The 25380-nt window shown below is 39.4% G+C and overlaps 1 protein-coding gene across 4 annotated transcripts in view; it reads right to left on the bottom strand.

Moving 5' to 3' along the window:
- The window catches only part of THADA (THADA armadillo repeat containing), a 155598-nt gene extending 136360 nt beyond the window's left edge, over positions 1 to 19238 (bottom strand). For 2 of the 4 annotated variants that reach the window (XM_048296132.1, XM_048296135.1), the window contains exons 1-21: positions 19202 to 19238; positions 17836 to 17931; positions 16379 to 16473; positions 15847 to 15977; positions 14984 to 15132; positions 14804 to 14836; positions 14220 to 14268; positions 13118 to 13308; positions 12335 to 12429; positions 11834 to 12054; positions 10217 to 10908; positions 9430 to 9581; positions 9138 to 9293; positions 7803 to 7925; positions 6760 to 6883; positions 5160 to 5308; positions 4095 to 4305; positions 2563 to 2698; positions 2070 to 2206; positions 1493 to 1648; positions 158 to 315 (exon numbers count right to left, since the gene is read on the bottom strand). In XM_048296132.1, the coding sequence (XP_048152089.1) occupies positions 158 to 315; positions 1493 to 1648; positions 2070 to 2206; positions 2563 to 2698; positions 4095 to 4305; positions 5160 to 5308; positions 6760 to 6883; positions 7803 to 7925; positions 9138 to 9293; positions 9430 to 9581; positions 10217 to 10908; positions 11834 to 12054; positions 12335 to 12429; positions 13118 to 13308; positions 14220 to 14268; positions 14804 to 14836; positions 14984 to 15132; positions 15847 to 15977; positions 16379 to 16473; positions 17836 to 17911 (3234 nt within the window). In that variant the 5' untranslated portion in view covers positions 17912 to 17931; positions 19202 to 19238. Of the gene's footprint in view, positions 1 to 157; positions 316 to 1492; positions 1649 to 2069; positions 2207 to 2562; positions 2699 to 4094; positions 4306 to 5159; positions 5309 to 6759; positions 6884 to 7802; positions 7926 to 9137; positions 9294 to 9429; positions 9582 to 10216; positions 10909 to 11833; positions 12055 to 12334; positions 12430 to 13117; positions 13309 to 14219; positions 14269 to 14803; positions 14837 to 14983; positions 15133 to 15846; positions 15978 to 16378; positions 16474 to 17835; positions 17935 to 19185 lie in introns of all 4 variants that reach the window. The other 2 variants (XM_048296133.1, XM_048296134.1) reach the window with 2 other exon arrangements.
- Positions 19239 to 25380: the final 6142 nt, after the last annotated feature.

Here is a 25380-nt window from a genome sequence, read left to right as displayed (position 1 = left end):
AAAACCCTGAGACCATGACAATTAAAAAAAAATTTAAAACCCACAACTTTTCCCAAATAGAACACAGATTTAAGAAAAAGGTTTTTGGAAAACTGCCTTCGCCGCACCACCAGCCAAGAGGAATTTGCAGGTTTTATAATAAAAATTACTTCCCTACCTGCTCTACAGTAATCAACGCATCTGAAGGTTCAGATGTAGTCTGTGAAGGCAAAAGCTTACACAGTGTCCCTAAGAGCAGAGATACTTCCTTCATGCTTCTCCAGCAACACACAAGAACCATTTGAGCCGTGACATCACACGCTTGCCTGTCTTTGCCTTAAAAATAAAAAAACAAATGCAATGGCATAACTCAGGGTTCTCAGATGCAGATGTGTAATTTAAACCTTGCTTAGCCTGACTGTCCAACAAAACACAAATAACTGTGAAAAAATTTCTAAGCTTGCCTACCCAAAAGATAATTCAGTCTTGCTGACCCTAATTGCTTTCCTTGCTCAACAGTTGCTGTACTTTCTTGCCCTTGGAAAAGCCAGTAGTATAAACGTTTTACCAGGGAAGTGCTGTGTGAAAGAGTAGAGGTCTTTCGGTCACCACTGCTATTTACTTGCCCACTGAACTATCGAAACATCTCCAACGTTGAAGGCAGGCATTCCCCGATCCATCGCTCCCCGTACGCTCCGCGGGCGCCGCGCAGAAGGAAAAAAAAAGGGAAAAAAAGGGAAAAAAAGGGAAAAAAAGGGCCGGCCAGGGCACCGCGTTCGTGACGCGCCGCCGCCACCTGGTGGCCACTGCGGCACTTGCACGCGTTTACCCCTTCCCCTCCTGAAACGAAACATACGGCCCCGCCAAACTATTTTAAACATAGGAAAGGGCAACCGGGGAAAGGAAGTTCAAAAGCCTGCATAAACTATTAAATTCTTAAATGTACGGATATTCTATAAATTTATTCTGGACTACATTAAAGGTCCCAAGGTTTACAATTTCTTCAACGTTATAAGGTTCGATTTCATGGCTGCTATTCATTATAACAGACAAATACTACCTAACATTGTACCACTGGAATCTTTCAAACTGAAGCTTCTGTTTTTATAATTTCATGCAACAGGAGTTCTTGCATGAACATATTCTCCACTAGCCTCACATACACTAGAGAGGAAAATCACAGCAACACTTTTCAACAAGAAATTAATTAGAAGCATTGCTTGATAGAAAAGGTGCTCAAGATTGTCTGGCCAGTGCAGTTACAGCAACAGAGTCTAGGCCAGTATCAAAACAACTAATTTTCACTTGTGTTTTAAGAGAGATTAGCCACAATCTTCCAGAAGCACAATGAATTAAGACTGCAGTCTTTAAAACCAGGTCCATGGATAAGTAACTTCTGATGGGTAAGAACTGAAACATTATATAAGCTAGTAATTTCCAGCTGATCATCCATATAAAATGCCTCATCTATAAAAAAACCTTGATTTAATTACTAATATAGCCTTGGATTTACCTCTCATTTCTGTGCAAATACTTTTCGTTGGCCTCTGGTCCAGCTTTTCAGATTCTTCTTTGCAGTGTTCTTTCAGAATTTTTGCTTGCATAAAGTAATCATTCGTGTCCTGTGGTTGTATCTCATGCAGAATCATCTGCAGACGACCTGCACTTTCTGCACATTAAACAAAAGGGAGATTTAAGATAGCTTTGTCTTCTACTTCCAGTTCTTTATACTGATGTAATTCATTTGGGATGTATCAGTACAAAAGAAAGCTATTAGCATTTAAACAAAAAAAAAAAAAAAACCACAACAAGGTTCTATGGTGATTAGAAAGATTAAGGAAGAAAACCAGAATTTACAGTCCCGTTTTGAAAGAGATGCAACAACACAATCCGCAAGTGTTTGTGGGCTTTTTAGTGAAGAAGTTAAGACAACTTTATCAGAAATTAAAAGAGTGACTTAAGATTATGATGTAAAATGAGAAGCTGAAAGGGAGGGGTGCTCAGCCTAGTTCTGAATGATTGCAAGACAGAGACCTTCAGGAGCACCAGATTTTAAAAAAACTCTTTTGGGATTCTGTTTGGTTTTTTACCTGGATCACTGTCCATTGGAATAAGACCCTCTGGTGAAGAGCTCTGTACTACTGGTGATACTACAGCAGAGAGGCTGTATGACATCAGAATGAGCCTGGTCACCATTTCCTTCCATTCAGACACCAGTGTCAAGTTACTTATGGAAAAAAAAAAAAAAAAAAAAAAAAAAAAAAAAATCAAAATCACAACCAAAACATATCACGACATGGAATAAAAATAATTTTGTATTTAAAAGAAAGAACCAAAATTACAAACACTTCTGCAACAATATTTATGAAAACTATAAATAGTGTAGAGACTGAAAAGTCTTAAGGCTGAGTTTAATGCATACAAAGGAAGTACCAAACACTGCAGCAGCCAGAAAGAGTTCTAAAGGCCACAGGTACTGGATTTCCTTATAAATAATACTGCATGCTTTTCTGTTCTCCTGAATAGCTCTCCCACTGCACTTAAATATGGAGTTACAACTTCCTACTTAGTATTTTTACTTACTTGAAGGGTAATTGCTTCAAAGCCCCAATTATACAGTGCACTCTCCCATACATGGGGAATGATGCTGCTGCCTGAAGCAGACACTTCTTGGCTTGGAGTATTTCTTCTTCAACATTCACCAACAAGAGCTTGATAACTAAAACATTTTAAAGCACAGATTTGCATTGTACATTCATATATTGTATTTTCTAAGAAAAAAATCTGCTTTAAGAAACAGGAATAAAACCTGTTTACACAACAATTCAGTGGAATATGCACAGCAATTTCCTTTATTATACTTTTCCCTCTTCTGTCATTGAAATGTATGTTACCCCTGATTTTCAGTTACCTAAACTCCAGCAATATTTGTTATAGTCAATTTAATCTGTCTCTCTGAATCAAATGGCAGCTGTGAAAAGCACAACCCAGATCTGGGTTTGCTCAGAGGCAATCCCACAGCTCATGATGAAGACACAAGGAGTTACCTACCACCTACTGCAAGTCAGACTTCACCCTTCCAGCCACATTAATACAATGATGAGTACAGCAGAATATTAAAGATCAAAAGTTCATGATTAAATATTTGAACCTTATGTTTTCCACTAAAAAACCTGACCAATTTTCAAGGATACACGTGCCTATTTTAATCCTATTTATACCTTGTGACATCTCAGTGCCAGAATCAGAACAAATTACAGACCCTAACAAGGAACCATGGATCACCAACAGCAGCAGATACCCCAGAGCAATGAGCCATGAGGTTATCCACGTTTCCTTCACTTATGGTAACCACAGCCATGTCTCAAAATCATTATTTCACTGCATATAAAGAAAGTATTAACAGGAATCTGCAGAGAAACCAAAAACGGCACAAAAAACTATACTAAAAACAGCGCGTTTACTACAAATTATATAAAGTGGTTTTTTACAAATAACGAATTTAAGTATTTTAGTTTTACTGAAAACTACGAAAGTTAGAGGAAGCTTGATTAATGAATTTGCCACACCCACCAGATCTAGAGCCCTGTCATCCTTCATCCAGGTGCACTAAACCAAACAAAAATATTCCACATGTGAGCAAAGCCTCATTCCTGTGAATGTGTATTCACAGGACTGCAAATCACCCAGAAAAATGGGTCCAAGAGAACAGAGCTCCAAGGGGCAGCACTGCAAACATCAAGTACTGAAACACACGCAGACCGCCTACAGCTGCCTTCCCCCTGCGTGAGTGAGCTCTTAGGGGAAGCAGAGGGTCCTCCCCTGCACTTGGTGCACTCAGCTTCACCAGGCTCACTACTTGGGCCTCCATAGCACTTTCAAATGTCACTGCTCAAAATAGTAACAAAACCCGTCTTTTAGAATATTCAACACCCTCAACACAAACAGGACTAGATTAAGATCTTACTGAAGAACCTGGCCTCTTAACACCAGAACAAATATACTTAAAATCCTGTTAGAAATAAACATCTCTTACTAAACCTCCCACCAAAAGCCTTATGGAAAAGCAGCAAACTTTCAACAAATGTAAAAAAACTTTTCCCCCCAAATCTTACCTGCCAAAGTGTTCTTCTCCACTGGACTCACTGATGTGTTTTCATCCATCTGGGAGTTATGCTCAAGCCATTTTCCCAAACAACTGTTCTGCAGTCCTTCATGATACACTAAAAAGTTCAACAAATACGAAGCGGTGACACAATCGTATGGCTTGGTACTTGTGCTGAGATCCATTGCTGCTTGGAATAGGAGATCTAGATTTTCAGAATCCTGAAAAAAAAAACCAAAGCAGTAATATTGCTCATTTTATTGAGCTTCCAGATTGATTTAACTAAACTTCTTACCACCCAGGAACCTGAGAACCTGCTTTTCATTAAGTCTGCTGGTACGTATTTCTTAAGGAACACTTCTTTTGTGCACTGACAGCCTTACACTCAAAACATGCATGTGCATGTATTTAGCAAGGATACAATTACATAGACATTGAGGATGGAGACAGCCATTTATAAAGCGGTATTCAATCACACTGCACTTCACAGGAAAACTTTTCTTTTTCAAAATACTGTGTTTTATCTTCCAATGGACATTAAAGAGAAGCAAAGTTTAGTTGGAAGCAGTATTTGTTCACCTGTACTAATTAAATTAAAAATAATTTCTCCTGAAGTTACTACAGACAAATCAGTATCAAGTCAAAGGGCAAAATTTGTGAGAAATAAAAAAAACCAATCAGATAATGAAATCTGAGATCAATCAGAAATGAAAGGAAACAGGGAGCTGACATTTTTAAAAGTCCAAGAATAACCAAGTCAAAATGCCTCAATCATTTCCACAGGGAAGTCACAGCTAAGCAAAGAGCTTGTATTAACTATTTCTCTGATAGTTCATCATCATACCCAACAAACTTCCCAAACCCCTTCACCCACTAGTGCAACAAGCCTCCTTAGGTAAGGGCAGAAGCTGTATAAAAATACACAGAAGGTGCTAGTGATTAACTCTACTGCAGGCAACTTGGACCGGCTTCTAAGGTTTAGGAATCATGCTCTGTACCTAACCCAAACACCTGGTATACTACAGAACATTCATCTTCCACAAAGTTACTCCCTTTAAACTCTTCAAGTTCATACCTGTAAATTCAATGCAACATCACGCAGCTTCATCAAAAGCCTAAATGCCAGAATTTTTACTTCCTCAAAAGTACTGGCGAAACACTGGATCAAAGTTTGGACACGAGCACAATCCATCTCCTGATCCAACTGAAAAACTTGTGCCTGGCCTGCTCAAAGAAATTAATGCCTTAGATAAGTTTTGCTGTAACTCTTTCCAGAATAATCACTGTCTTCACATTCTGCTTTGCTATACTAAAAGAAGCATTAAAATTTCAGTTAAATTATTATTTAATATTATTTCTCTTAATAGGACTTAAAATACCATGTTTACTGTTATGAATTAAAATACTGTTATGACTCCTTATCCAAAAAATTACTTAGTAATACAGAAAATAACTTATTGCCAAAAACAGAATCCCATTTACTCCCATTAAATTCAGCATTGAAAATAATTTTTATTTCGTTTTGCTTAAAAATTCTTTCCCTGTAAGTATGTAATATTAGAAAATAATTCCTTTCAAAAAAGAGGTTAAAAGCTTCAGTGCATTTTGGTGCTTGGTGTTTTGAGTTATTTTACATAGGAATAATCCCTGAAAACGTAAGCCATTACAATTTCTTTTGGTTTTAATTTAGATGTAAATGAGTTGTGAATTCTGGTGACTGGACCTAATGCTGTAAAGAAGAGAAAAATTTTAGGATATGAACAACTGCACCACACTACAGCACAGAACACAAAAGCTGAATTGCCTTTATAGAAGTTATGTTTAATTTATAAAATCCTCAACTGCTATTATAACAACTCAGGGTAACTTTCTATTTTTAAAAAAAGCAGAAACAATATGCTAAAGCAGAAACAATATGCTACATACTCATAATAATAACATTAATGTGTTCATCATTTATCACGTGGTTTTGAGAAATGATTTAGCAAGGTGGCATTTTTTTATTCCCTCTCAAAATCAACTTTAATCTTGGACAATTCATTTCTTTAAAGAAAAATGCTACAATCTAGGACTGAAAACATATTTTTATGTTGGCCATATGATCCAGAGACAAGATTTAGCAAGATCATCAATACTCCAAGGCACTAACAAATACTTCTTGAATTAAGGTTGTTATAAAATAATGAAGAAAATTTAAAATAACAGCAGCACATCATCATTAACTGGCAATAAAACTGTTTTTTTATTTAGCATAATATGATAAGGATATGCAATATTTTTTAATCAAGAGTTTTTGTGAATTCAGCATTTCAAACTATGAAGATATTTGTACAGGACAAAGGAGCAAAGTTATCAAATACATTGAAATTTGTCCAGAAGTTTCTCATAATAACAAAAATAAACCTTGCTAAAAAACAGACTATTCAATAAAATCCAAATTTATAGAAGAAATGCAACAGGCCATAATTATTTGCATTTACTGCAATATTCCTTTTTCCAATAAAACTTCCTATCCTCCCTTGAGGTAAAACAAAAGCAACCCAGGAAATGCCATAGAAATTAAGGACTAAGAATACCCTTTGACAGAAACTGAGTAGTTGGCATAAAAGATACTTCTTCAATTCAACACCTCCCATGCCTACAGTCCATAAAAGTCTATAAATCAGGCTTCTCACCTTTTGGAGCAGAAAATATTTCTGCTATTGATTCCAAAATACTTAGTGCAGAAAACCTGGTTGGGTGTGATGAACCAGGAAACAATACCCCAAAAAGTCTGGTACACAGAGATGACATGAAATCCTGGGGGGGGCGGGGGGGGGAACACACAAAAAAAATTAAGACAATTTACTTGCTGCCCTACAAACAAAAGCCTAAGTAACTGAATTCAGGACACTCTGCTTTACCCCAAAAATTATGACCTTACAATTAATTTTGGAAAAACAGGAGGCTGACATTCATAGTACAGACAGTTTCTTGCTTCTTAGAGTACAGTGAAGGGTGGACAATCATTTGGGTTTCTAAACATAACAATTTTCCTTCCCCATCCCCACAAAAAGATGGCCATTGTTTCAAATCTTGAAAACCAGCTGACCGAGAAAAGCAGAACTCAAGGAACTGGTGCAAAGAAACTGACAATGTGAGCCTTAAAAAAGGCTAAAAAGGACAGATACAAAAGATGTCTTCATGCTAAAGCTCATGTCATTCATTCTCTCACTCACTGATTATTCTAGAGACCTAGAAAAAGACTGAAGCTCAACTCATCTCTATTTCAAGTCCAAGTAACATGCATCATTTAAAGTTTGCTGCTAAATGGCCAAGAGATGACGGGACATTTACCCAATTTTTTTTTTTGATTGAGAGTCATCAAAACATCTCCAGCCATTCCTCACTTACTGCTGTTTCAATGCACATCATAGAGCAATCCCTCAGAAAATAACCTTTATTGGTTTTCAACAACATTGACCTTAAAGACACCCTCCAAATACCAGTGGGCATTCAGTTCATCAACAACAGTGTAGTTAGTCAAAATTCACTGCACAAGTGCATCACAGTGGACAAGCTCCTCAGCAAAGTTTGGCTTCACAGGTTTTTTTCTTCTGCACTGCACTTTTGCCTAACACACACACACAGCCTAACTTGCCCAGTGGTGTTCAGGAACAATGAACTCTCAGAAACGCTCTCCCACCTCTATCACCTGCATCTCTAGCAGTCTACTTACTTTATATTGCTGCAAAATCCTCAAAGGAGGCATGTGAGTTGAGTTCTCAACTAACACTTGCTTGGTTTTATTTTGCTCCAATTTATAAAGCACTTGAGAACTTTCATGTATCCTGCAAAATAACTTTTAAAACAAAGCAAAACGTACATGAGACAAGAATCATTGACAGCAAATTAAGGGAAAGGCAGATTTTCAGCTTATTTTCCAAATCACATTGCTTATAATTTTTAGGAAGTTTTCATACAGCCTAACACAGAACAGATCCTTCCCTCTCCACTCCAAACCCAAGGTTTTCCTTCCCATCTCTCTTGTGACCAATTTTTTCTCTCCTCCCTCTACACCTCCAACACCTTCTTCCATCTCCCTCCTTAAATTCATGCCTAGCCTTCTCCTCCCAACTCATTTTCTGTGGAACTGTGTTCATCTGTAAATAAAACTCAGATAAAAAATTTAAAAATAAAAAATGTTAAAAAGTGCAGATCATTTCTACAGCCTCAGTGTCTCTTAAAGAGTTTGACTCACTTCAAAAGTGCTTCCTCCACCCCTTTGACCACCCACAAGTAATATTTCCTTTCTTATCACGCTCCCACCAGCATGATTTTTCCATCTCATGTTCCTCAGTCTGCACCAAGTAAGAAAGGGAAGAGCTGGGATTTCTCTTTTGTTTTTGTCAAACTGACTCCCTCATTTTTCCCCCATCTCAAATTAATAATTTTCTCCTTCCACACTACCTTCTTTTGCCATAAACATCTTCCAAGATATTCTTTATACAAACATGGTTTCCTCATTTTATCCCCGTGCTTCTACCATGAGCTACACGTGACCTTGACAACTTCCACCACACGGACACTCATTCCCCCCAGGCTGTAATGGCACAGCCACATGTCATGCTGTTCACTTAATATTCCTCTACTTTGTTTTCCAGGTTGGGTTTCTGAGGGTGACCAAGTGACTGAATTTGCTTGAGGTGTGACAAATCTGTGTAAGCACAACCTTAGGCCCCAGCAAAGGCAGCACCAGGTTCATTGCTGACTCCAGGGTGCATTGCTTTGCTACTGGCAAAGTGTGCAGGTGCTGACAGGTCAAGCAACACCCACCACCACCACCCATGGCCACGTTACTGTGCCTCTGTCACTGAATTCTTTGTTTAAGCCATCCTTGCCTGTGATGATTTAACACCATTTAGCTGGGTAATACACACAGCATAGTCCTGGTCTCAGAGCTTCTTCTCTTTCCAATGAGCAACTTCATAACATACTCTTTTTTTTTTTTTCTTAAAGGGTGTTGTAACTAACTTAAGAGGCACATTAGACATTGCTCATAGCTTGAAGTTACCTTTCTCAGCAGAGAAACGATCTGTTGCCTTATGGAAGGAGATTGGCTGTTCAGGTTGTACATCATAAAAAACTGAATTAGTTGCATTTCTTCCAGAGACACAATTTCTGTAGTACGATGGGTTTCACACAGTAAACCTAAAGCATCAATGCAAACCTGAAAGATATTTAAAAGTTAACCACAAAGGATTTACTGACACCTATGATGACACCTTGTTTTAATACAATGCTAACACAGTAATCAGGATCAAATTGTTCTAATTCAAAGGACACATAAAAGGCTGTCCCTTTACCTGGTTGTGCTGATGAACTAGACCCTGTTTTATACACTCAGTGGATACAAGACCACTGCTCAAGATATTTGAAAGTTCCAGGTGTCCATGAGCCCTGGCAGTTCTCAAGCATGCCATTAATGCTCCAAGAGCTCCTCTAGTACTGCAAGAGCCTGAAGAAAATGAAAACCAGTAATAATTACTGTTTGATTAACACAAGTAATGTACTATTTGCAAAGCTTGTCAGAAACTCCCAATACTTTCACCACATGACCCACCCTCACCCCCCTTTTTATTTCTACTCCATAAATCCTAAGAGACAGTGCTGCTATAGATTAAACTAGTTCTAAGTCACCTGGTTCTCAAAAAGCTTCATCTCAAACATGTCATATGAAAAAAAGACCTTATGAGGTCTCACAAGCCATTAGAGTCACACTAAACTACTTCAAAACTACAGGTGAATCATAACTCTCGTATCCACATATTTACAAGAAAAACAATCTGTTACTGGCCACACCTGTGTAAGAAATAAAAAATAGTAGTAAAAAATACAGAAATGTAACAAACCCTGGCATGTAAAGAGAACCATAAGGCACTCACAGAAGGAATACTAATTATTTTGCTCATGGCATGATGACACACTTATGATTATTATTACTTTCACCTTAAAATACTAGTAGCAATAACAACCATCTGGAATTTTTCTCCCAAATTAATTCTAACAATAGTAACAGACCAGAAATCACATGGCTAAGATTTTTTTTTTAAAATCCAATCATAATTACAAATAGAAAGTTTATTTTCTTACCCAGATTAGCATCTGCAGAGGCCTGAAGAATTCTAATCATGTAGCTCAGACTGTCAGGGCTACATTTGAGCAATTTTGGTAAATAATAATCTATTATATAAGTAGTTTGGTCATGGTTCCCTTCACACAGTATTACCAGAAGAGGAGAAACCCAGAGGTCGTGCCACTGGTCAATCCAGGTGCCTTCCTGAAAACTTAAAGTAAAATGGGCCTTGTGATTTGTAAACATGGTTTCCAGAAGATCACTAGCATAAGGTGCGAGAGACTGATCATTCATCACATCCAGGATTTGTACTGGAATTGTCCTGTCCAACTGCAATATATTTTCAGTGCCCACACACTCCACCAGACAACCAAGAGAAGCATATTTCCCTTTTACATGCCAATCCAAGCTTAGTAAATGCTTTATCAGCCTTGCAAAGAATGGGTCTGATTTTCCATTGGATCCAGCAATGGTGGTTTGGTGTATCCGAAGAAGATTCTTAAAAATCAATTTGGTTTGGTGTCTAATAGCATCCAGAGGGTGATCCCAGTGTGTATAAATGTATTCCAGCAGCTTCCCAGTTATATCAGAGTTCCCATTAAGTTTGATTTTTAGATCTGGAGAGCCTGAAACAAGGGCAGCCAGTGCTGAATTAGTCCAAATAGCAAGGATTCTAGACAAAGATGTTGCCACACTAGATTCTTTTAACCTTTTAAAAAGAACAAACACAAAAAAGTTCATTATTTTCATTAATCAATTTTTAAAAAAACAAATTTTGTATTTCAGAATAACTATTCATCACATTCATTTACCTTACATGAAAACAGGTTAGGAGACACAAGCCATTCATGGAGGAAAAGGAATGAACACAGAACTGCTTAGTTACCAGATGTGCTATTAAGTGGTTGCAGCTAAACCCCCTAACAAAGGGGAAAAGAAATCATACAAGCCCCACAAAAACACAACAAAAAAATAAAAATTACTATGCACCTGCTAACATTTAAGCAGCTTTATGTTGTTGCATGCGTCTTGAAAACGTAAGGAAAACTTTTCCTTGCCATATAAAACCATCAGAACTGAGTATCCTATGTACAAAAACAAAACCACAAAACTGACCTCCAAGGCACAATCAAAGGTTGAACTGAACACATGTTTTAATCTCCAATCCAATTGTGCTGGTGGGCTGTTAGATGCAAGCAGCCAATGCTTGCCACCAGAAAAAAAACCTGAAACTCATCTTACTTCAAGTATTCCAGTCACTGGCCCACTTTGCTTTCTGCTGAACTTTCAGAAGGAGAAGGAAGTCCTGAAACTGAAGCTTATCTCTCTACGTAGGAACTGATACTGACATACCTTACCATAAAGGAATTGATAAATTTATCCCATTCATGTTAGAAAACAAAATTTTAGCATGCAAGAAAAAATTGAAACTTATGCAACATCATTATATTTTTCGAATTTACAGAGTTTTTATGAACATATTAAAAAGATTGCATTATCTGTGGCAAAACCTAGTATCATTACAGTGACGACATCAGAGATATTCCACTAAGACCACAGGGGTCATGCAAAAATAGAATTAAAAAGATAAACCTCTCCTCCCAAACACAAAACAACACAAAACACAAACTTACTCTGAACTCAAAGACAACAAGACTGATGCAATATCTAATAACAGTTTCTCTCCATTTTCACCCATGCTGCCATTCTTCCAATCCAGCATAGCCAGTGCTCCATGGCAAAGGAAGAGCAGGACCGAGTCCGGGAGTTCTGCCGTGCACAGAGCCCCACAGTTCCTCACAAACCACGCTGGCACAGCTGAGTGCTCCATTGTCCCAAGGAGCAAGTCACTGATCTGGAACACCAAAAGCACACCCATTACAGCATTTCAGCACAGCAGAAAAGCTATTTTGTGCATATCTTAGAAGATTTGAAGAGATTTCTTGTGAATAGTAGTTTCTAAAATTCAAAATCCAAGCCTTATGACCTCATACAGCAAAGAGAGAAGAAAGGATCATACTCCAGCTAAGGACTGATAGAGAGGCTGGCAAGCCTTGGCATCGGTATCAGCAAAACCTCCAGACAACAGTGATAGCACCAAGACATTGCAGTCTTCAGCCAAGAAATGCACTTACCAGTGAAGGTAATTCCTCAACTGGTTCATACATAGCTCTGATAAACAGAATAACAGCCAGTCCTGAGGTAGTCTGAACAGTCTGCAGGAGCGTTGCTACACAGCAAAAATATTTTACATTAGAATGCAGGAAACACTGTGTGCTAGAACTATGTATCAAAATTATAAAAGATGGTATTGGATTTTGCTAAACTACTTTTAGCATACTTTTAGCATTTTTGTGTATAATCACAAATCTGTAGTGTCCACCTACATAGCAAATATTAACAACTTTATCCTCCAGCGTAATAAGAAACTGCTAAAACCTTTAACAGAAGAAAACACAGGACTGCCCACCAAGGCAAGGAGGGCTGTGGCAGAGCCTACTGACGTGTGTTAAATTCTTCTGTACAAAAATGTCTGTATGAGAAGAAACCACTATTAGTTATGGTGTGCCCATAAATAGTTCTGACAGCATATTTCATAGAGGTGTAGATATTTCTGGTAGGCACAGACATTTGGTGACTCTTAAAAGCATTTCTGTTAGTTTCTGAATTATTAATAACAGCATTAACCTCAGTTTTTGTAGTGTGACAAGTTAAACTGTACACTCTAAAACTGCACACTCTAAAACTGCAATCCACAAATCATAGCTCGCCAAAAAAACAACTACTGCTCCCACTCCCACTAATCTCAATAGTTCAATTTCCATGCAAGCTAAACTAAGTTTTTATACATAGAGGTTGTTTACTACAAAGACAAAAAGTAAATAAAAATATTAGGGCTTGAATGTTACTAAACTTACCATCCATTAGGAAGTTTGTGGAACTTTTCAGTAAACTACACATACTTTGCCAAACAAAAGATTCATTGTGCTTCCAAAGGCTCCCCTGGATATTTTCTTGCAATTTCTGTATAAGCATCATTGAAACTTTAATGGCTATCAGTAAATCATGCATCAGCTGAGTCTGAACAATACGATTTCCATGATTCTTTCTGGGGGTGGGGGGGAAGGGGGAGGGAAGACAAGCAAGCACACAAAAAGGAAATTAAAACCATTCTTCACCATCCCCAGAAAACCATATTCTGCCAACTTTAGATAGAATTAATGGTAAAAACTAACTTACTGCTTGAGTTGATCACATATGTAAACACAAGAAAACAAGGAGCAGACTCAAGGGTAGTCTGTTCAAATGAAGTAAACAAACAAAAATGACAAATTCTGCTACATTTTCTGCAGGTTCCTGTGACAAGCTTTCAATCATATGATTCTGCCTGAGCAGAGCTGAACTTTTCCAAAAGCTTTCCAAAAAGGCCAACAGAACACAGTGCTGCTCTTTTCTAATTTTTCTTTTTTTTTTCCTCCTTTTAAATTTTTTTTAAGTAGTTCCTCCATGTACAAAGCATATTTCTATGATCTGACTTTAACAAGAAGACAGAAAATATCTAAACTTTCAGTGTACAAAACACTTCATTAAGTACCCCTCTCTTCTGGGTACACAATAAGAGACCACAGTGAAGAAGCCTCACTTTATGAGATGCTGGAAAATGTCAGGTATATCAATACTGAACTAAACACTCATGGAACATGAAGGAGTTTTACTCCACCTGAATTTTACATCTATTAATTACACTGTTTAGTAACAATTCAGATAGCAAAACTCCAACTCAAAGGCCTCCCTTAGAAGTAGTAGCTCTAACAGTATCAGTGTCTTACCTCTCTTATATTACCATATTGCCACAAAAGAAACTGATCAGTTTTTATTTAAAATCTGCATCACTGTAAAATGATATTCCCATCTTTCATCAATGTATAGCTATCAAAGTGATATTTTAAACCAAACCAAATTATCTTGCAAGAGTGAAATAAAACCAGGTAAAATAGAGCTTCTATTGAATTTACTTGCCTGTTTTCTTCCTGTATGTCAAGCAGCAACTTCTGCAGAAACTGAAGAACTAGTGAAAATAATCATGGTATGAATTTACTTACAAGAGAAATGGAACAGAAAATTTCCAGCAAAGCAATCACACATACATATCATACCCAGCTGCAATGAATAGTACCCATACAGTGGTGACTTCCATTCCACCAACAAATTAAACTGGTATTTCAGTACAGACAAAAACAAGCAATGCTAGAACAAAATCTCAAGTTGTTTTGCAAAAACCCGGTACACAACAAGTTTCCAACCCACTTGGCCCAATCCTGTGATAGATTCATTCTCCCTGGTACTCAGAATCACTCACTGGTACTCAAGATTTATATCGGGGGTTGCCCAATAAAGCAAAACTGACCCCTGGAAATTAAAGGTATAAATCACAGTCTTGTCTTTCACAAAAAAGTACCATATGAAGATACTAGTGTACTGAAAATTAACCAGGAAGAAATCAGACCTGACAGATATTCATGCCTACTTCAAATCACTTCTTCACACACCCCCCTCCCCCAAAAACGTGCAGTGGAGCTTATTTACTAGAAATGTGACTTTACCTTCTTCAAACAGGTTCTTAATACAGGCTCTACCTAGAGGAAAGAAAATACATTTTAAGTACTGAATACTTGCCAGCACTATCTATTTCCTGCAACTGCAAACATTACTATCAGGTGTGGCACCGAGGTGCAAATCAGTGCTGAGCAAGTTTAACCAGAAGACACTCAGTGCCACTGTACCTAAGCTGAAGTCCTCCATACAGGAAGCAAGGTTGTCCAGTACTTTTCTGTACAAATACACATCTGTGGTTTTCAGTTCTTCCCGAAGGCAGCACACAAAGCTTTGCACAGCTGACACCATCAAATGTCCAGGAAGACCATTCAGTGAACTGCAACAGGAAGAAACAGCACATTTAGTTTGCTTTTACTGAGGTGTTGAACATCCACTGCACAAAATCCATGTCAGCTAAAACTCCAATACACAGATGGATGTTTCTTCCCACATGAAAACATCATCTGTTTTAAAATTAACATGCAGGTTCTCAGTTTGCAGCTAGAAAACCTGTCAAAGGGGAGCACAGCTTTGGGGTGGCCACAACCAAATACAGGATGGAAGCCCTGCATCTCCGGACAACATTGACTGCTTTCAGACAAAGAAAGGAAGGCAGCTAAGCACCAGATCTTAAAAAATGCTAAGGCTATAATAAATTCACTAAAGAAATACAGCAGTAATTGTGCAACAGAAAAAATTTATTGCAATAAAAATAGGCACAAGAAACCGCAGTTTAGATAGGGTTCCTCTGAACTATCTTCTCCTGACAAAGCTGAAATTTTGTATTTTAAATTTCTATTCTGACATTGGATTTTAAAGTTCAAACTGCTAATTACACACTATGTTGTCTTTCCAATAATGAAAGAGATCAAAATAATGCTTCACATGGAAGATACTGATCTGATGATATATTATTTATGGTTAAGACACATATTAGTACTGCAAATTTTTAGAATTAAGTTACAGCAGTTTGTAGTGAATGACAAATTACTGACTTGTAGGTAAGGAAAGCATTTAGAAAAAAATAAAGGCTTACTACTCAATTTTTTACCTTGCTAATACTTTCTTCAAAGGATTCTTCCCACTTAATGAAAAATATGTCTCTCCCAAAACGTCCAAACAAGCTTTAACCATGGGATCACCTGCAGAGTTCTGATCCATCTGCTTCACCAATGGCATAATCTATAATCAAAAGAACACATGATGAACAAAAACCTCTGGATATACCATCTTCAACGGTGGCATATTTCCATCTAATCGAAGCATATGCTGAAAAACTGTTCTCCACCATTTCTCCTTGAGTTTCAAGTTTTAAATGTTTCAAGAACACCTCTAAAATCAAAAAACATACATACAAAATAGAAAACTTGGTATCACTTGCCTTCCACCATTTTCAGTAACTGTGGCCCTTGCTAATTTAAGTACTATGACTACATTTCTACCTGATGCATGTGCAGCAGTAACAACTGCTTTTCCTGTGTTTCCAGCATTGAAAGTTTATTTTAGAGCTGTATTTGCCATTAACAGTGCGCAGGACACACTGTCAGTTACCAAAAACCACACTAACAACAGTGAAACCTTACCTGTTTAATACACTGGATCTGCTGGATGCCATTTCTCAGCTGTGCACAGTGCAGAAGCAGAGATGCCAGATTTTGCTCTTCAGTCATTGAAAACCCTACATTTGGAAGAAGAGGATCTTTTTATGAAGTAATTACAATAAGCAGTATAACTAATACATGATTTACAATAAGAAGAAATGACTGCTAAATCCTTAGGGGTTTTTCCAGTTAGAGTAAACCCATTAGTGCCACAAACCCTTAAATCACCTTTCAACACCTTAACACAACTTTTTTTTCCTAACAAATGAAAAAAATCAGCTTCACTGGAACACAACAGCAGGCCTCATCTGCAGTATGAAGACCACTTGCAAAAAAATCACAGCATGGCTGAGTTGGAAGGGACCATCTGGTCCAACCCCACTGTTCAAGTAGGGTCACCTGGAGCTGGCTGCCCAGGATCATGGCCAGGTGGCTTCTGAGTACGTCCAAGGCTGGAGACTCCCTGACTTCCCTATGAAAGCTGTGCCAGTCCTCAGTCACCCTCACATTAAAAAAGTGTTTCCCTTCACATTAAAAAAGATGTTTAGAGGGAATCTTTTGTGTTTCAGTTTGTGCCCATGCCTTCCTGTCCTATCACTGCTCAGCACAGAAAAAATACTGGCTCTGCCTCCCTTATGTCCTCCCTTCAGGTATTTTTTACACATTGCTAAGAGCCCCTGAGCCTTCTCTTCACCAGGCCAAGGAGACCCAGCTCTCTTAGCCTTTCCTCATAGGAGGGATGCTCCAGGCCCTTCACCATCTTAGCCCTTAGGTGGAGTCTGTCCAACATGTCCATATTACTCTTGTACAGGGGAGCCAAGAACTGGATGCAGCACTCCAGGTGGGACCTCACCAGTGCTACCTCAAAGTAACTTTAGCATACAAATCTTGTATTATTTAGTTTGGGTTTTTTTACAATAAATATCACTGGAAGTTTCTCTCATCAAACAATCAAAAAAAATTCCTCACAAAAGAAAACATCATTTGAACAATACCTTTAAAACAAGCTAACTACAGAAAACACAAAGCCTGAGAAAATGACCTCCAGAGAACCCTTCCAACCTCAATCATTCTGTGATTCTTGGCAATTCAGTGTTATCCCACATACTAAGGCTAAAACATCAGATATCACTGAATTACAGGCCTGCCAGTAGAATCACAAGTAGGACCTTCTACTACCTTCAGACCAAAGATAAACAAAGTAAAGAGTTTTCAAACCAAAGCCACAATGCTCTAAAGGTTTTTTTTAACTCTGCCGAGGTAAGAAGTCATTGTCACTATAAAATAAAAACAAATCACAGCAGAGCAAACACACATAAAACTCACAAAGCAAAACCACTAGAAATAAAACATAACAAGCAAAAAAACAGATCAATTTCAGCAGCTAGTCAAAGGCAAGAGAAATCACACATTAGTTCAGAAAAAAAACCCCTACATACTCTGAAGTTTTTCAAGCTGATGATGATCAAGAAAGAATGCATCCACCTGAATTTCCTTCTTCTTCTTCAGAACCATTTTAGCTGATTAAGAAACACCTGCTTAAAAAAACAAACAAAACAAAAAAACCAAAACAAACAGGTCACATGGTTTTAAAAACATAATTACAAACACTTCCTACAATAATGGTCTTTTCACTGTCCTACTGTCTTAAAATGTTTGTTGCATTATCTGTGCAATTTTTTTCACGGAAATAGCTCTCTTTAACCTTATGAACTTCAACTATTTCCAGCAGTTCATCCAAAATTCACCCAAAATTCGTGATGCAAAATGGAAGTAATAGAAGAGGGGAATTGCTGTATGAATGACAACCTGTCTCATCACCGTTTGGAAACATCATACAAAAGCATGGAATTAATGCCACAAAACTTCCCTTGCTCAGTTTTACTGTTCTAAACTCATTCAACTTGTATTAAGGTCAGGTAAGAACTGTGCAGCAAATCAAACGGCTTTGCTATTATACAAATAGCAAGTTCTTTTTCGAACGGCAGTGGTGATTTAATACGCACTACAGTTTCACTGACTTCAAGCTCATTATCATGGAACGGCTGAGGTCGGAAGGGGCCTTCGGAGGTCATCTGGACCAATCTCCTGCTAAAGCCAGGCCACCTGGAACCAGCTACCCATATCCAGATATCTTCTGAATGTTTCCAAGCATGGAGACTCCACAGCCTCTCTGGAGCACCTGTGCCAGTGCTCGGGCACTTTCACTCCCCATCTGGTGCTTCTGATGGTCTCAAGAGACCCTCCCGTGTTTCAGTCTGCACCCATGGCCCCCTATCCTAACACCGGGCACCACGGAAGAGAGCCTGGACGCACCTTGTCTGCGCCTCCTCTCCCCGTATTCACACACTCTGGTAAGCTCTCCAGATCCCTTATCCCGTCCCAGCTGCAGCGCCTCCTCTCCCCGTATTCACACACTCTGGTAAGCTCTCCAGATCCCTTATCCCGTCCCAGCTGCAGCACCCAACGCGGCCGCCCTCAGCGCCTCCGGGCGGTCACGAGCAGACGAGCGCCGGCCCGCCCGTGCCTCAGGGGCGGCGGCCGCCGGGCCCCGCTGCCCGCGAGTGCTCCGCGCCCTCCCTGCCCCAACAACCCCGCGCCCACAGCGGCACCGAGCGCTCGGCCGGACCCCGGGCCGGGCCACGCCGCCTTCGGCACCCACCCGGGGCCTCCCCCGCCCCGGCGGCAGCGCGGGCCCAGAGCACCCGCCTGGTGAAGCGGCTGCAACCAGAGCACCACAGCAACGAGCAAAGAAAGCACCGAAGCAACATCCATCACTCGCCCCCTACCCGAGCGGACCCTCACCCACGGCGCCGCGTCCTTTCCCGGTGCCCGCGCCCCGCCCCACCACGTGCCGGCCGCCGCCAACCGCGGCGCTCCCCGCCCCCGGCCCGGCCCGGCCCGGCCCTGCAGAGGCGCCTGGCGCCGGAACCGCGCCGGCACTCGGAGCGCTCGGCGAGCTGCTGGTCCCCGTCCTGCTGAGCGCCGGGGCCGCAGCGACTGCCGCGTTTCCTTGGCAAACACTTGTCTTAACTAAAAGATGAACCAACGCCAGTCACTAAAGCACGGAATCAGTTAGGCTGGAAAAGCCCTCTGAGATCATCGCCTCCAACCTGTGACCGAACGCCACCATGTAAATAGACCAGAACACCAAGTGCCACGTCCGGTCTTTCCTTAAAACACCTCCAGGGATGGCGAGTCCGCCACCTCCCCGGGCAGCCCATCCCAATGTGTCTAATCTCCTTTTCTGTGAAGAAATTTTTCCTAATGTCCAATCTAAACCTCCCCGGTAAAGCTTAAGGCTGTGCGTCCTCTTGTCCTGTCTTTATCTGCCTGGGAGAAGGGGCCAGCCCCCACCTGGCTACAGCCTCCTTTCAGGCAGGTGTAGAGAGTGAAAATGTCACCCGAGTCTCCCTTTCCTCCTGGGTAAACAACCTTGTCTCCCTCAGCTGCTCCTCATAGGACGTGTGCTCCAGACCCTTTACTAGTGCCATTGCCCTTCTCTGGACTCACTCCAGAGTCACTGGCCTTTGTAAAGCACAACTATCTTTCTTTATTTTAAATGTACTCTCAACTTTGGAAAAAATTGGGGGTAACTTTGATGCATCCCATGATGGCCTTAGTTTGTGTTTCTCACCGAGGAGTTACTCTCTCTCCTCAGTTCCTGAATGTCCTCAGCAGATTCAAATGGATGCTGTGTCTTTCGGAGCCTAATCTGTCAGGCGCCCTTGCTGCACACAGTGACTGGTCAGCCTCCCTCCAGGGCCAACTACATTTCAGAGCCAGAGGAAACAAATGCTAATTTGCATCCAATGCAAATCAAGCTGCTCTAGTCACAAACCCTTTTTCTAAGGAGCAGAAAGAGGCTTGACTAAACACCTCACAAAAATCCAATAAAATTAATTTGAAAAGTGTGCTCCATTTTTTTCCTCATAACCATATCTCTTGATCCTTTCCAGCAGTCCCTAATTTGCCACCACTTTCACATTTTCTAAAATTGTAAAATTGTGAACCAAACCCAGCTTTTTTTTTTTTTTAATGTAAGCATTTATACATTAGTAAATTTTCAAGTATCTGAAGGGAACCTACAAGAAAGATGGAGGGAGAGTATTTACAAGAGTTTGTAGTGACAGGACAAGGGGGAATGGATTCAAACTAAAAGAGAATAGGTTTAGATTAGATGTTAGGAAGAAATTCTTCCCTGTGAGGGTGGAAACGCACTGTAACAGGTTGCCCAGAGAAGCTGTGGATGCCTCATCCCTGGAAGTGTTCAAGGAGAGGTTGGATGGGGCTCTGAGCAGCCTGGTCTAGTGGAAGGTGTCCTTGCCCACAGCAGAGGGGGTGGAAGGAGATGATCTTTAAGGTCCCTTCCAACCCAAACCATTCTATAATTCTATGATTTTTAGCCAGAGCAGATTGTTTTTAAGGTTTCAACATATATGTTCTGTACCTTTCACAATCCTCCCAGGTCCCACGTGAATATAATGTATGTAATAAGTACATAATTTGCAAGTGATAGATTATCAAATGGGGACAGCCTTTCCCAAGTCTGTGAGTTGTATCTAGCAGAGGAGGAATCTTGCACTCATTGTGAAAATTCTTATTGCAAAAGTGACTATTGTAAAAGGGCAGCTCAATATAGCTCAACATAGCAGTCATGCTTCCATAAGTATTTAAGAGCAACAGTGGAAAGGAAAAAGGGGAAAATGTAACAAAACACATTCCTTGCCAATTGACTTTCACCCAACAGTGATTTTCTTAACAATCTAAAGCAGCCAGAAGCCATTTGGGTCTGCTCAGGACTTACAACAAACTTCTGGATCCCTCTTTAGCACTGATGGTTCACAGCACCTTCTGACTTCTGACATGGTAATGGCCAAAAGAATTTAGAAAAGGTTTAACCACATACAAACATATAAAGAAAGTAATTTGAGTTTTTTGCTGTTGGTTCACTGAATTTTCCCTGGTTTGCGTTCAGCCATTTCTAGGAAACTGACACAGTTATTTGGCACTACCTGTCCCAGTGACCTACTCTAAATACTGGATTATCTTCAGCTTAAAGAGACACTGAATGCTCTTAAGTGATTTAACCTTCCAGACAAATAAGACAATTATCCTCATCCTCACTTAGTGCAAGCAAAGTCTCCAGCTCCCTCAGACCAGTTCAATACCTACATATTTTAAATTCAGTGTGATCCTCTTTCTACAGACTGGCCAATTTCAAGAAACATTTCCACAGTTCCAGCTCTATGTATTCCAGCTCATTTTCTGTAACACCATTTCCAGTAACTTTTTCATTTCCAAAAGAGCTTTATTCTCCCCAGGTTTTTCCAGTTAGGGGAAACATCAGTGCCAGGGAGCTGTCAGGTAACACCTGAAGAATCCACATTTTGTAGTGCAATGAAAGCAAAGAGGCATCTAAAGAAATTAAATTATAAGATGCAACACCCACACATGTCAGTTGCTCTGTTCTCTAAGAGCACCAAGTACTCAAAATACCTTACTCAGAAGTAGCTCACACACCACCACTCACCAGGCAGGGGTTATGAGGCTTAACTACCTTAAAAAGGTAAAGTCACTCTGTTTTCATAATTCCTCGTCTGCTGGTGAGGAGAAACAGACCCTTGAATTACTGATGCTGTGGCTGTGCTGTGCTCTGCTGTGTGCTACAGATCCTGCCAGAGACCAAAAAAGCCACATAGCATTAGAAATTGCTAGGGAGAGAATAAAAACCAAGCATTGCTATGTTGCTGCATAAATAGACCTACACCTCAAATACTGTGCAGAATGTGGTAGGACTGCCAGAGGTGTGAGATAGGTTATGAAGAATGGCCAAAGGTAGAGAGGGGCATCTGTGAAACCATTAAAGTGAATTGGTAACTTCACTCTGAAAGAGAAAATGGAATATGACAGAAATTTCTAACATTTTTCATTGTCTCTGCAAAACTTTAGGGGCATCAAGTGAAACAAGCAGGTGGCACGTCCAAAACTAAATGAATTATTTAAACTACAGAGGTCATCATCTTAGGACATTTTGGATCTTGAAAATTATGTTTCTTCAAAAGTAACTGGACTAAATCATGAGAGAAAAAAAAAAAACAGTAAGAAAATTTTCAAACCATAAAATTTCTGGCTCACAACATCCATGAACCTCTAGTGACTGGGACAGTATTCTGGGGTAATGACGCTTCCCTGAGCACTGTCTGAGGACAACAGTCAAGTGACTGGATACCAGACTGGCTGACCAGGTACAGCCATTTTTACTGGGATGTCTCAACATATTTCTGCAATTCATCAGAAGTTTTTTTTCCTAAGCACTGGGTTTATGCTCATAGACTTTATAGTTTTGACAAATCAACATCCACCAGTGAAAATTGTCCTCAAAGGAAATAATTTAACCCACACTGTTGGAAACTTTAATGTTTAAGCTGTACATTTTAGTCCTCCTGAGCTATGTCTGTGCCAGTAAGTAGAATGTTTTATATTTTATGTGTCTTTCAGATGGAGATGATTATATCATCATTTGAAAACTCTCAGGAATTGATTATTTAGAGCAATATAGAATTTTGCCACTCTGTGGCGCCAGATAATTAAAAAGAGGTTGAGCTGTTAAAAGGGAAGCCATGGACCTTCTCATAAACTGGAGTTTTCCTAAGTAGAAAAAGCCTTTATTAGTAATTGAAGTAACTCCAGATTCTTCCTTTCAAAGGAACCAAAGCACAAATACTAGATGTTATTTAGATAAACGCCATTTTTCTGTAATGGAAAGACAAGTCATAGCCTTGAAACAGCAACACTTTAAGTCATCTCATTATAATAATAATTGAACAGTAATGATCTTTTTCCCTTCTTCTCCTCCACTTAAATAATACCATAAAAGTTTTCTGTCAAGAAAGATCAAGATATATTTTAATTTGAACATCACCTGATGTATTTATTTCTATCACAGTTTTGTAATTGCAACTAAAAAATGGGAACTTTTTTCTCTATTGGAAGTCTCAAATAAATATATATGTCATCCTTTCAAAGAATCCACACAAAAACAAACTTACAGAAGACACCGTAGGATCTATGATTTTAGAATCAGAGATGTTTCCTGGCATATATCTCCAACTGTAGACACACACACCAATCTGAAATACCTAAACTTAAATGGTTGCAATATTTATCTATGTGAGAAAGGACCAGAAAAAGCTCCTTTTGTCATGATGGGGTAAGGTCCTGATCCAGCACATCAGAATGACGTTCTACATACGCAGGAAAGTCTCATCAACCCAAAATTTTACATTCTAGTTGCAGATTTGATGACAACTCAATCATCTCTGGAATGAAGCTGGTGGCATTTTTTATATTAGCTTCCACACTCCAGAGTAGACATTTTGCAATACAATGTTCATGATACTTTTTAACAAATGAGGTTATTGTTTAACAAGACAACCAGGAACTTAGAACTTACTTTCTTGTATTAAGTCAATTACAGACAGTAAAAAATCAGGAACATCTTCAGCCCACATGGAGGCTAATATTTAGAATTCACATTATAGAGAGAAATAGTTCATAATGTTCTGACTTTGGTTCACTTCTGCAGGGAGCTAGCTAGCAAATGATCACTCCAAAGTGCAAATATCCACTCTTGCAGTTTGCTTCTACAATGTACAGTGTATCAGTTTTGCATTTTCTGCACATCCTGTCAGGAATATTTGCAGATTTATTAGTGCTTGCATGTAACTTCCATCAGCAACAACAGCAAGGAGGAAGAACTCTCTTCCTGAGTCTGTGCTGACATGTACAATAGTTTTCTGTGTCTTTGCCTGAAGATTTATGGCTTTACCCCTTGCTTTCTATTTACAAAACAAAGTTGTATTTTGTATTTTTGTATTTTTTTCTATGCATCCCCAGCTGTTCTACTTCTAATTCTATTTCCTTCAGTAATGGAACACACATTCTAGCCACCTCTACATACTTCACAGCTAAGGGCAGTTGAGAGAAAATCCTGAATATCCCCATTCCTTCTTCCAGAATATTTTTCCAAGCTTCTTTATGTATCAGTATCGAGAGCTCCATGACTGTAGAGCATTTTTATTAGTTAGAGGGCAGTGAAAATGTCAATCCACTAAACAAACTGAAAGAAACACTCAATGACCGAGCAGGCTTTGCTCTCCCTCTTGCGGTCCAAGCACGTCATTCCCGCAGCCTCCCCCAGCTCTGTCCCTCTGAATTCAATGGCTTTTCGCACACTTGCGGGTATCCAGAGAGAGCGAGCGTGTCACTATCCAAGGAAACGATATGGACAAAGTTTTCATTAAACGCCAGTGCTAAATCATTTTGTCTAGCTCTCGTTAGGAATCAAGCGATGATTTTGATTCTTTTGGCTAAATCTGGTAATCAAAACAAAGGCTTTTTTTCAACTTACGGGTTTTTAATGTAGCTTGAACACTCCAAACAGGAGGTATCGGGTGGAAAACAATTGCTATAAAACCGATCATGTTTTTAACACTCTTTTCAGCGACCAGTGTTAAAAACATACATAAAACACTTAGGAAAGTACCATCAAATGAAACAGTTTCAGTGGTTTGGATACTCTAAGGTCACTGCAAGCGGGTGGAAAATTGGAGCCTGTACTGAACTGAATAGGAAAAAAATGAAATCGTGTGTATAACCAGATGGGGAATATTTGAGCTTCTAAAACCTTTAAAAATTTTTTTCAAAAGAAAAAACTGCGCTTTAAATGACTCACAGATGAATGTGAAGAAGTAGTCTACTCTGCACACCTACATTATAAATAACCACCAGAGGAATGGTGCAGTGTGGTTCGTTTACGCACCAGAAGAGTCTGTGAAACATTTTGCCTCTATAAATCATAATCCAAACAAAATACAATCCCTAAATCTCAGTCCAAATCAACATGTGTATGAGGAAGATTGCTCTACGTGCCAGACAACATACTAATTACTTCTTGCAAATACTTTGTAATACTTCAGTCA

The sequence above is a fragment of the Corvus hawaiiensis genome, chromosome 3 (genome assembly GCF_020740725.1).
Source record: "Corvus hawaiiensis isolate bCorHaw1 chromosome 3, bCorHaw1.pri.cur, whole genome shotgun sequence".
NCBI lineage: Eukaryota > Metazoa > Chordata > Aves > Passeriformes > Corvidae > Corvus > Corvus hawaiiensis.
This window is presented reverse-complemented; position numbering and strand designations above follow the sequence as displayed.